Here is a 12093-nt window from a genome sequence, read left to right as displayed (position 1 = left end):
TGTGAAGGTTGCAGACCCGTGCTCTAGACGGATGCTGTGGATTTCCTGCCCTTCTCAAAAGGAGGTAAGATGTGAGGAAGAGATGCCAGTAGTGGAAGCAAGTAGACAGAGCACACTAACACAAATCACACTACAACTGGAAACTAGCAGTAAACCAGTTAAAACTTGTGCTGTGAACTTGTGGAAAATTAACAGCTCAATAAAGGGCATAATTTTAAAAATCAAAAGCAGTAAATGTGTGCTATGGCTGCCAAAGGTGGAAGAAATGGACTTTTAAAAGTATGACAAGTATCCACAGGAACCTGAATGAAATGACAACAAACAAAAAAACCCAGAATGATCCTTTAAATGGCTCATACCACTAATGACAGCAGGGGGATAGAGCTCCTTGCCATTTTGACTACATGGTGTTTATTTATGATAAATGAAACATTGATAAAGTAGATAGCATTGTTTTAAAGACACACAAGTCTTTAATTTGAGCTTCATAAATATTATAAAGCGACACAGACTCAGGGCGCGGCGTATAGCAGTGAGTGGTCCCGGAAGTCCCCGTATTTACAAACACATTTAGCCGGCGCTTCCCTGCACCAGCCGGGAGCTAATGAACGGGGCACCGGGAGGATTACCTGAGGGCTAAACGCGTTTTAAACGGTTTTCCTGCCAAATTCAGGCAAGCCTGTGAGGACGCTGAGGTATATTTGCGGCTATGACGGACGAAAAAAGCAGCAGCGGTCCTGAAAGTGACGCACAGCAGCCTCAGAGCACGGCTACAGCGGAATACTGCGCAAACTTGCAGCAGTGGATGTGGCAGTATTACTGGGGGTACGCCAGCTGGCAGAGCTGGGTGGCTCTGTCAGCTTTCCCCTTCCCTCCGCCGGGGATAAGCGCTCAGACGCCGCCGGGTACTCCCGCCAGTGGGCAGCAAGCGTTTGACACACGGAGCTGGTACAGCTACTATCCTGTCACATCCCCCGCCGCTTCCTTTCCTCACCTGGCTGCCGGGACCGAGCTGGGCTCAGCCACCAACCCGCTCCCGGGTGCCGATGCCCGGCCTGGCCAGCAGCAGAACGGGAACCCACCTCAGGCAGGTAGGGCTCAGGTTTGGCAGCGCGAGTCGGTTACTACGTGCTAATTACAACACATGCTGCCCAGTCTACATGAATACTTATACATTACTTCATATTTAAACAACTCACAAATGTAAGTTTCTCTTTAAACGTTTGTAAATTACCCTCATAAAAACTGCACAAGAGGTGCACATACTAAATGTATGTTACTGTTTATGAATTGAAAGCATTATGATTAGTAAAAGTTTAATAAGAATGTAATCTTTAAAGCAGGATAATCATCCGGGCTGATTATTGTTGCTTATTTGTTGTAATCTGATTAATAGCAATTGAATGTAAGACCCAGCTCTGTGTTAAAGCTAGGTCATGAGTCTGACCAGGCTTAACTAAATGACCTAGAGGAAACGAGCTTATATGCTTAAGAGTCTTTCAAGGTTTTTCCTCCGTCCTCTGCTTCCTCTGGTGACTGTCAGCAGTGTCTATTCACTGATTATATGTGAATGATTGTGAGTTTATGAAGCTTTGAGTCGCACCACGGTAATGAAAAAACGCCTGTTCTGTTGTCTTTTCATCTGCTGTGTAGGACGAGAGTACACCATCCCCTCTCCTCTCCAGAGGTTCCTCGCAGAGACTGTGGACTTCTTTATCCTGTTTTGTGTAAAGGCCACCATCGTGTTGTGGATCATGTATCTGAGTGGTATGAAGTGAGTAAAAAACACCAGGATAAACAGGCAAAGACTCAAAACTTTAAATGAGGCCTCTCAGTCTGCTTGAATTCCAAGTTATGCCACTTTGCACAGACAAACTGTCTCTGTTCTTTAAAGGGACATTGCCAAATTTATCACCCACTTCATTGTGGAGGAGATAGATGAGAACACGTCCCTGGAGGACCTGCAGAAGATGATGGCTGTTGCTCTGGTCTACAGGGTACTGGTGTGTGTCTACGAGGTGAGTCGCATTTCTCACCGCCTTGATAAATGCTCAGTTAGGCGATGTGCAGAAGTATATTAATATTGAAAATTTTTGCCACTGAAAATTTTCATGCCAGGATGTGTTTATCTTCACCCAAACTAAGCTTTCTGTTAATTGTTTTATAACATTTAATAACATTTTAGAGTGGATTAATCCTTGGCTTCAGCGTTTGCTCTACTTTTTAAATGTCCTCTTAATGTCATAGTGTACAAGGTGCAACTGCAAATTAAACTGCGAATTAAAGCACAACACCTGTTAGAGTATAAATAACATTTTGCACTGTTCTCATTTACACCCAGTAGCAGCAGCACGTTCTCTCGTTTAATGAGAACAAGCAGCGTCAGAGTTCTTTGCGGCGCCGTTTCCCACAGAGAACAGTGATGCAACGTTGCATTCATAGTTGCCTGCGATTAAGTCACTTATCCCGTCTCTTGTTAGAATTACGATATTGTCTTGTTTTCCCAGGTGGGAGCCAGCTCTGGGATATTCATGCACCTCTGCTCAGACTCACACCATATGGCATGATTCTTTCTCTGCCTCTGAGCTTGTTTGTGCTACGCTGAAAATGAATTTCTTGTCCTGTTGCTGTTTTGGGCCGGGATTAGTCACTCAAGCTTTTATTTGTTGTATAATTTATATTCATGGCCGTGAGTATTGCACTGTGAAAATATCGGGCAATAAAAGCTCGAGCCTAGCATTAGTTCAGACAGGTTTGTGTTAAAGTTAGCATATTATATTGCTATTATATTCCAGCCTCCACCTTTTCATGTAGGCACACTGAGGGCGAGGGTAGTTCCCAGAACAGCGCAGCTAAATATACGTTGCAAGAGATGGAAATGAAAGTCTTTCGTAATTCTCCTACCGAATGACATTCGGTGACAAGCGGTGTGATGTTTGTTGTTCTCGTCCAATCAGATCATCTGTATTTGGGGCGCTGGTGGTGCTACTCCAGGAAAGTTCCTGCTCGGCCTGCGGGTGGTGACATGCGATACGTCCACTCTTATACGACCCAACTGTGTTCTTGTGGTCCCAGCATCTAACGTGTCCTTCTCAGCGTGAGTCTTCACACTTTTTATGTTGGTTTTTTTCTGTTGAGTTATTTTTATATTTATTAAAAAGTTTTAAAAAAAAAGTATATTATTTGTTGTTTCCAGGTCTTTTAGAGCATCTGTGTGGGATTCAGTAAGTCCCTGTTTGAGCTCATATTTTGTCTCGTCTCTCTCGATTTTCACAGCTCTACTGTGCGGGCGTTGAACAAGAACTTCTCCATTGCCTTCCTCTTTCCTGTCTTTATCACCCTCCTCTTCTTCCAGCACAACAGGACTGTGTACGACATTGTGGCGGGGACCATAGTTGTTCAGCGCAGAGGAGGCAGATAGCAGTATTAGACTTCTGTTTGAAGAGTATCTAGAAAATTTTATTGAAATCAGATTTACTAACACAGAGGAGAGTCACTTTGCTGGGCAAATCTTGGAACGCTCTATAAAATGAAATGTATACAGACGTAGACCTGGTACAGTGGGATGAGAAACATCTCCTGCTGTAAGGGATTTAAAGGTGCAATGTGTAAGATGTTTAATTAAAAACATTTAAAAATTAACTGGAATCATCAGCACAATGTGAAGAAATCCTTCAAAGTTTCTGAAGTTATGTCAGATTCTACATATTATGTTGTAGAGATGAAATAATAAATGCAGTGATGGACGGGGTTGGACAAAAGCGCTGGACGGTTTCGGTTTCAGCTTACAACTGACCTTACAGTGTGTCCTGTGCTCGTTACTGGCAGTAGGGGACACCGAGAGCTGGAGGCTTGGATCCTACAACATGATGTTAGCTAGCTTTTGGAATATATCAATGCTGCAACAGCATCTGTGATAGCAAACACAAACTGTTGTTGATCTGCTGTTAAAATAAATAACCGTAAAAAGTCCAGTGCAAACAAAAATATATATATTTATAAGTTAAATCTTCACATATCAGCATTTTGGTGATTGCATGATTATCAGTTGTGCAATCCAGCACAGTGAGACACTGCATTAGTCTTTTTCCCTGGCTGAGTCGGTCTTTACCTGCCCACAGGCTCATCAGTACTGCATGAACACTACTGCGTCCCAAAGCTAGAAGGTCTAAAGCTGAGACTGGTGGAGAGGCAAAGCCAGGGAGAAGTCCTGAACTGGACACTGGCTCTCTGTGTATTTTAGGCAGCCCGGCCCACCTATTATGTGGATTTCTAAAGCCGATAGCTCGTGTGTGTCTCCATGTGAAACAGAGCACAGGAAAGCACCAAGTGGAAACAAGTAGACGTGAGTTAGCTAAACAACATCAGTGGTTTTTTCAGTGTCATATGTTTATAAAAAAAAAAGAATAAGAGCAATATTCTGAAGTGAGGTGCTCTAACAGGCACTTTCATAAAAGAGCGACACGTTCAGGAAACTTGACTTAATTATGTTAAGAAAACTTTAAAGGAGCAGTTAAAAAAAAAAAACACATTTTGTCGTTGTGCTTTGCTTTTTATTTAAGAGCAATTTTGTTCCGTTTTTCTTTTAAAATTAAATGACAGAACATGACTGTTTTTGTCAGCCTCTGCAGAAAAATTTTATATTCAAATTAAAAGACTTTGCAAGTAAAAAGGTTTGAGTCATTCGTCACTCTTTTTCTATGCACAACTGGTATATGCAAAGCAAGATGGCGTGCGAGGCTCCTGAATGACTGTCCCCAAAATAAAACTGGAGGAAAAGTCCATCTGCAGTCCTGAGTCAGGCTGAGAAACTGAACACTTTTTACAAATTGCACCTTTAATTCTCACCACTGTGTCGCTCTAAATAAGCTCAGAGGACAAAACGAAAGTATTGTGAGGTTTTTGTAAAGTTTATGTAAAGTTGGAAAGTTTGTTGTCATGGAATAATCCCGCAGCTTCTCTCATGTGAATTTTAATAAGTGCGCTACTGTATGACACAATCTACTGTTTCCTTTTTTTTTGGTGAACCTGAAAGGATTTGATAACTTTTACCTTTTGTGATTATGTAGGTGCAGTATGCAAGATTTTTGTACCACTAAAGTGCATGTCCACTATTGTGTGATTGTTTCATTTTTCTACAAACTGAAGCTAACTGTTCTTTAATACTTTGTAAGAAAAAGTTTTAAATAATTTAACGTATTGGCAACTTGCAAACACATGGGCAGCATTGTTATTAGAGAATGACACTTTGCTTTCCTTTCTTTAAGCTAACAATGATCAGTCAAATGTCTAACATGCTGATAGTTTCTTTGTGATTTATTAATGCTGAAAAAAAGAACATTTAAGAGTTGTTTTTTATGTGCCCACGGACCATTTAATGAAGTATTTTTTTGATGTGGTGACATAAAATTGTGACTCAGGGCAGCTTTTATTTTGAAAGGACCGCTGTATGACCGCTGTTACTCTTCAATTGTAAAGACTCATTTTGTTAGATTACCTGTTGGACTGTTTTTTTAACACAGACATCTAATCAGCCAATCACAGGGCAGCAATTCAGTGCATTTAGACAAGTAGACATAGTTAAGACGACCTGCTTGAAGTTCAAATCGATTTTGAGAACGGGGCATAAAAAATGTGATCTAACTGACTTTAAGTGTGGTATTTCAGAAACTACTGATCACCTGGGATTTCCCCTCGCAACCAGAAACTTAACAGAAGGTAGAGTTATAATAAAAATACATTAAAGCACCTATTCTTTAAAATATGAATCAAACATTTTAGTAGCCGTAATGAAAGTTTACATTTGCTATTAACACAGGAGATTACGCTCTCCACAGTAAAAGTGACTTCTCAGCCTTCAGAGGAAAAACAAGTTCAAACACTGATGAAACTGGTTACAATTCATTGAATGGAAAAAGACATTTCAGTTTTTACACAGTTATTACGTCATATTTAATGTTATTTAGGCTGTGGAAAGAGGAAGGGTTGAAGATGTACTGCGGTAATAAAAAACAGCAGAAAAGTTTACTTTTTACTACAGTGTCTGATACGTTTGTTCGCGTCATAAAAGCAACTAACAGAGGGCCCTTAAGAGACTGAAGGGTAAAAGAAAGAAAAAGAAATAAAAGACAACAACACTGACAGATGATCTTCAGAATGCATTTATGAATCCGTTTCCCTTGGGTGTGCACATCATGACAATGTTTGCACTTTACCACAAAAGGCACTTTGAATTAAAGTATAGTTCCAGTCGGAACAATAGCAACAGTCCTTCCAACAAAGCACTCAGTCAGGTTGTTTCCCATCACATATCTGCACGCTATTTCTGTTTTCATAGAGCTGTTAATGCTGACGTCTTTACTTTGAGAGCTGACATCCTTTAACTGCTGCACACTTGGGACCAGGCCACATGAGGGCAGCAGAGAATGACACCGGCTGAGGCGCAGATGCTAGAAATACGAACCATCTTGCTTATTGTACCTAACATCCTGTTTTATCATCTTTGTAAACGAAGCGGCGCTTCTGTTGTGCTTTTCTACTCTGTTTGAGCACTCAGATTGCTTTCTACTGTGAGGCCCATTCACCCATTCATACAAGCACTTTATCCTCTGACATTCATACAGTGAACAAACCATCAACATTCCCATCAGTAGATGACCCGCTCTACCTCCTGAGCCACAGCCACTCCCTGCGGTTCCTGTCCTGTATTGTCTTGTGAGGCCACAGGTGTGTGTCAAACATGAACCCTGAACAGGTAGCAGTCTTACATTCATGACAGACAAGAGAAATCTAAAGGCCTTTGCATAGGACAGTGAAACATTTCACTTGGATTTAAAAAATAAAGTTAATTATATAAAGACAGGCTGAATTATGTTGCGTGGGGATATTTTGTTTGTGTATATGGTTTTATGTATTCAGTACAGGGGACGTTATGGTCTACGTTTAGAAAAAAAGAAGTGAAGAAGTGTAACTTTCCTATAGAGCGCAGTCAAGTGGGAACAAGTGGGAAGAGGACGGTGATTCTTTAAGCCTTTAAACCTGCAGTAAGTGATGCTTATGGACACTAGGGGGCAGCAGAAACCAGCTGTGAACACAATCGACCACCTTTTAAGTAGATGAACTTGTAAGAAAACATTTGCTGATTTACACCTCCAGTGCCATTAGTGTTAATTCAGAGTCGTGTTTAATTTGGGGGATGACTGTCTGTCTGTCTCTGTTGGCTCTGTATTGAACTTTTCCATGGTGTGCAGTACCTCATGACCTGTCACAGCTGGGATAGGCCCCAGATAAGTAATTAAGAAAATGGATGGGTTAATATAATCCACTACAGGTGGTGTTACTGTGCATAGCACTGCTTTTTTGTAATGCTTCAGTGACTTGGAATTAAGACTCAGGCCTTACTCATTAACTGTAATGGTACAGCACTGGTTCTAGTTGAATCAAACTGTCCAGTCAGTCATAACTGAACAAAATGTTTGGATGCTACTTACTGTGCATAACTCTTGATCCACCTGTCATTTCTTTATTTTGTTTCCAAAGAGCCAGACTTTCCAAAGACAAATCCAACAAAGACACAGGACCTGAGAGATGCATCTGGCTCTCCAGGTGATCCATCTACTGTTCACTGAAGCCTCATCAGAAATGCGTCAGTGGAAAGGAGGCTGACTGGAAGCCATTCTTAAGGAAGTGACGCAGAGAGAAAAGGCTGAGGTATGTCAAATACCGAATAAGTACCAATACTTGTGGATGAATCCAAGCTTGAAACTTTTGGTTCAAATCAGTGGACAGAGAGATACAACAGCAAGAATCTAAAGCCATCTGTAAAACAGGCTGCATTTCCATCAGTGATATCGGGAATCTTGTCAAAATGAACATAGATAAGTACCATCAGATTTTGATCCACAGGTAACAGATTCCTTTTTCAGCATGACAATGATCCCAAACACACTGTCAATGGATTAAAAGCACACCTGGATAGAAAAACACACAGTGGAACACTATGAGTCGTGGATTGGCCTCCCCAGAGCCTGGACCTCAACATTATTGAAGCAGTGTGGGATCATCTTGACAGAGAAAGGAAGAAAAGGCAGCAAACATCCAGAGAAGAACATTGCATGTTCTTCGAGGAGCCTGGTGAAACATTCCTGAAGACTACTTAAAGAAATTAAAGGAAAACTTAGAGAAAGGGGTTCAGGCTTTGTTGAAGAATAAAGATGGTCATACCAAATATTGACTTTCAAGCTTGGTTTTTGACTTATGTGCTCTATTTCCATGTATGTTTGCACATATTTCAATAAATCACTGCACCGGTTTCCCATTTTCCAAGCAAATATAAAGAAACGAGGGGTTTTTGCACACTGTGTGAAGAAATCTACAGCAGGTATAGCTCCCACTGGCACCTCTCACACATAAAGACTCAAAATACCTACCTGTCATGTAGGAAACATGATCAGGTTGTTATTCAGAAACAGCTTATTTAGTTATCATGGGCTCATAAATAACTTCAGCTACAGCTTTTTTTTTTCCAAGTGCCAAATTGTTGAATTTTTATGAGCCGTTTTCAAGCAGAGATTAGCTGGAGGCATATTTTGTCTCATGGTCCCATTGGGAAGACACAACGCTCACTCGGCTCTCCTCAGAATGGTAGTTTTTAAATAGCAACCATTAATCCTAATGAATTAGTAATCATCACCAATCTCTTGCCAACTTTCTCACTCCAACATGCTCACAAATGACACTAATGAGAAATCACAGCCACCATTCACGACTTTTTACTAGCTCTAGTCTTTTAATTTCATTGTCTTTACTGCCAAAGCAGATGTGGCTTACCTTCCTGTTTTCATCTGTATATTTCTTTCATAGCTTTATTTTTAAAAATTCTTAGCAAAATCTGGCCTTCGGGGACCACTAGATCAACTTGTAGGTTGCTCTGACACCCACGTGTGTGGCCTGGAGCTCCAACAGGGGTAGAACATATGTAAATGCATCATCTGAATTATAAATGTATAGTACACTCCATAAATTTTGAGCTAGTAGAACTTAGATATGAGTTTAAAAAGAGGATTAAAGTCCTTAAATGGCTTTGAGGCAACGGGAAAATTAGCTTTCTGCTGTATAATCTCTGTGCATGGGAAAACTATCCAAACATTTTGTCAGCTATTGTGCATGATTTTAAGAGTTCATCACAGTTCGTCCTTCAGTAGCAAGTTTTTGTGCAGAGAGTCATGAGTTGTTCTCTGTGCCAGGGAACTGAGAGAGGCTTAGCAATAATTACGCCTCGAGTGGCTCTAATACAAATTTCACAGGGAGACAGAGTGGGGAAAGAAAAACAACAGAAAGTGTGAGACACAGAAAGGGATTAAGAGAAAGACAAAAGCCCAAGAGGAAGGAACGGATTGGAAAAGAGAGTTCAAAATGAGAAAAGAGGGAGAGTGCAAAATGGGAAGAGACAACGAAGAGAAAGGGAGGAAGGGAGCGAGAATGAGAAGGAGTGAGTGTGAGAGACTGAGGGACACCATGCTTGAAAATTCTCTCTGATCTCTGAGCTGTGGGACCAGAGGCAATGGAATACCCCGCAGAACTCTATTAAAATTCACCCAGCCTCACTTAAGCTTTCAGTTATTATACAAGAGATGCCCTGCAAAGCTCAGCTTTCTCTGTTTGCTCTCTGTCGCACACACACACACACACACACACACACACACACACACACACACACACACACAAACATAGTGCATGAATGCACATGAAAAAGACAAACAGCCATGGCCATACACACACACACACACACAGACACAAACCAGCACTTTGTCCTCACTGGCACACATACTAGTGACGGTGCCTTTGAACTGTACTTCATACAGTATAGACACATACTTCCTGCCTTTATATGCAGTCTGTTATTGTAATTGTGAAATTTTTACCAACTTTAAGGAGCCGTGATATATTGACTTAATTTAAATCATCTAAAACACAAAACACTAAATCGAATCAAGCTGGAAAGACTGATGTTTCTCCAGTGGCTATTTGAAGCTGGCTCCAAAAGTGGTATAATCCCATAGACAGTATAAAAAGTGGATGCAGCCACTAGATTTTAAAGCATCAGCAGTAGCATTTATTTATTTATATTTTTGTCACACTTTGTTTTGGGGGCTCGAAGTCGTGAATGACAGGAGTGGAGTGCAAAGCTTCCTTAGCAAGCTGCAGCCTGTTTAGGTGCAATGCACAGACATAGCGGCTAATTAGTGTAGGCAATTAAGTAACTGGCTAAAAAAATGCTAGAATTTCACTCATGAAATTTGAAGCGCAATCTTCTTGGATGGCCTTAGCCACATTACATGTCGTATTATTGTTAGGCTAATCCATTAAAATGCTTCAAATGTCACCAACAGCAAAAACGTGGCAGAGAGGTTAACTTCTTTGACCCCAATTAGCAGATCTCAATCAGCTCCAGCAGCCTGCATCCATCAGTCAAAAGTGGCTATGCCCCTGAGACTAATATCCAGGTGGAAGAGTTACATAAAACTCTTCCCTACACTTTTTAATGCTGTAAAGTTTTTATTTTTAACATGTTAACTGTTAGGGAATGTCACACTTTTGGATCCAGCCTCAAGTGGCCACTAGAGGAAGTAAAGTTCCTGTAACAAGAGTTTGGGATTTAGAGTTTTTAGCAGTTCTGCATTGATGGGGCTTGATCAATCGTCATAAACTTCCATATAAAAATGCCCAAATTTAGAGCCTGCGTCAAAAAATGGTTTGGGCTATATCCCTGATTTCCCCCTTCATAACAACCCCTAAGCGGGAGGTGTTTTGGGCGGCACGTCTATTTAAAACCAAATGATACACAATATTACAAGTGCGGTTGCTTTGACTGACATGTACATGCTGACACCTGTCTGTAGCCTGTACCTGTTAGCTAGGCTTTGAATATGCTAATTCTTGTAACTGAATGCTTCCTCTTGCATAGGCAATTTGCACTTAGTGTTTTTTATACATCTATTTGTAAAATTAAATGGCTCAGAATGTTCTTAATTGTTCTAACAGACTGTCAAAGAAGTGATTTTTTCTAATAAGTAAGTTAGCTAGCATGAATTAGCACAAACTGCAACTTGCTAACCAAGCTAGTTAGCATTAACCGATAACTTAGCACTCAGTCATCTTGATTAAATGCGGTCACTTCTGACTTCATGCAGTGGCCATAAAGCCATCCTGCCGGGCTTCAAAACAGGGCTCACAAACAGGTGACAGTGGCTACCTTCATGTTTTATACAGAGTCTATAAAGCTGACCAAACTATATGCCTGTTAGCAAACAAATGGACACCATAATAGCTTTCAACATATTTAATATGTATTATATATATTTTAATTGATTCAATTTGTCTTATAAAGTTGATCTGGGAAACTCACAGAGTAGTTAGCCTACATTTAACAGTTATGGTGAAACATTATCTCACCTATGGCTTGTGTAACAGAGATACCTTCTAAGGGAATTGTTTAGGTGCTGAATTCTCTGTGCCTGAATGTTAAGTGTGAGGGGAACTAAAAAGGTTGTGAGGTTATGATACTATGTGGGATCAACATTTCACAAAACACCTTTAAAGACATGACAAAACTCATTCAGTGGTATAAACGTCACTAACAGTATTAGAGTAACTTCATCACTGCTTCTCTGTGAGGCAGTGAGAAGATCAGAAGATTCACCAGGTCCAAAGGAGGATACACTGGTATAAACTGTGACAGCATTTTCTACTTGACTTGTTTTCTTTTAGTAAACTAAGTAAGGTTTATACAGTCACACACACAGACACACACACCTGTAAACTCCACACCATCAGGAACAGATAGAACAGGACTTTCCATGTGACTCAGCAAGCTTACATTTACTGGGAATTTTCTTGAAAGGACATCCCCACCCTCAGATAGCTTGCAAAATATTGTTACAAGGCTTTGGATGCTTTCCAACGCCGCACACAGCTGAGCAGAGCCAGGGAGCAGCGGCAAACTGGTTGTGTGTGTGCGTGTGTTTGTCTGCTGTAATAATGAGAACGTTTTGTACTGTGCATCATCTGTGAAATACAACAGAAACCCATCCC

At 40.7% G+C, this 12093-nt stretch overlaps 1 protein-coding gene across 1 annotated transcript; it reads left to right on the top strand.

Annotated features, from left to right (window-relative positions):
* The first annotated feature begins 560 nt into the window (after positions 1–560).
* Positions 561–6027, top strand: fam8a1a (family with sequence similarity 8 member A1a). The gene is made up of 5 exons (XM_003444173.5): positions 561–1091; positions 1654–1774; positions 1895–2018; positions 2958–3097; positions 3277–6027. Exons 1-5 carry the CDS (start codon positions 710–712, stop codon positions 3419–3421), a joined length of 912 nt encoding a protein of 303 aa, XP_003444221.1. The 5' UTR covers positions 561–709; the 3' UTR covers positions 3422–6027.
* The last annotated feature ends 6066 nt before the right edge of the window (positions 6028–12093 follow it).

The sequence above is a fragment of the Oreochromis niloticus genome, linkage group LG22, assembly GCF_001858045.2.
Source record: "Oreochromis niloticus isolate F11D_XX linkage group LG22, O_niloticus_UMD_NMBU, whole genome shotgun sequence".
Classification (NCBI taxonomy): domain Eukaryota; kingdom Metazoa; phylum Chordata; class Actinopteri; order Cichliformes; family Cichlidae; genus Oreochromis; species Oreochromis niloticus.
Note: the sequence above shows the minus strand (reverse complement) of the source record. Positions and strands in the feature narration are given on the sequence as shown.

Bases quoted from the DNA above. Each gene is read 5' to 3' on its own strand.
- fam8a1a (XM_003444173.5), top strand. From the start codon at position 710: ATGACGGACGAAAAAAGCAGCAGCGGTCCTGAAAGTGACGCACAGCAG. The intron at 2,019-2,957 runs GTGAGTCGCATT...TCGTCCAATCAG, and splicing joins TACTGGTGTGTGTCTACGAG to ATCATCTGTATTTGGGGCGC. The intron at 3,098-3,276 runs GTGAGTCTTCAC...CGATTTTCACAG, and splicing joins TCTAACGTGTCCTTCTCAGC to CTCTACTGTGCGGGCGTTGA.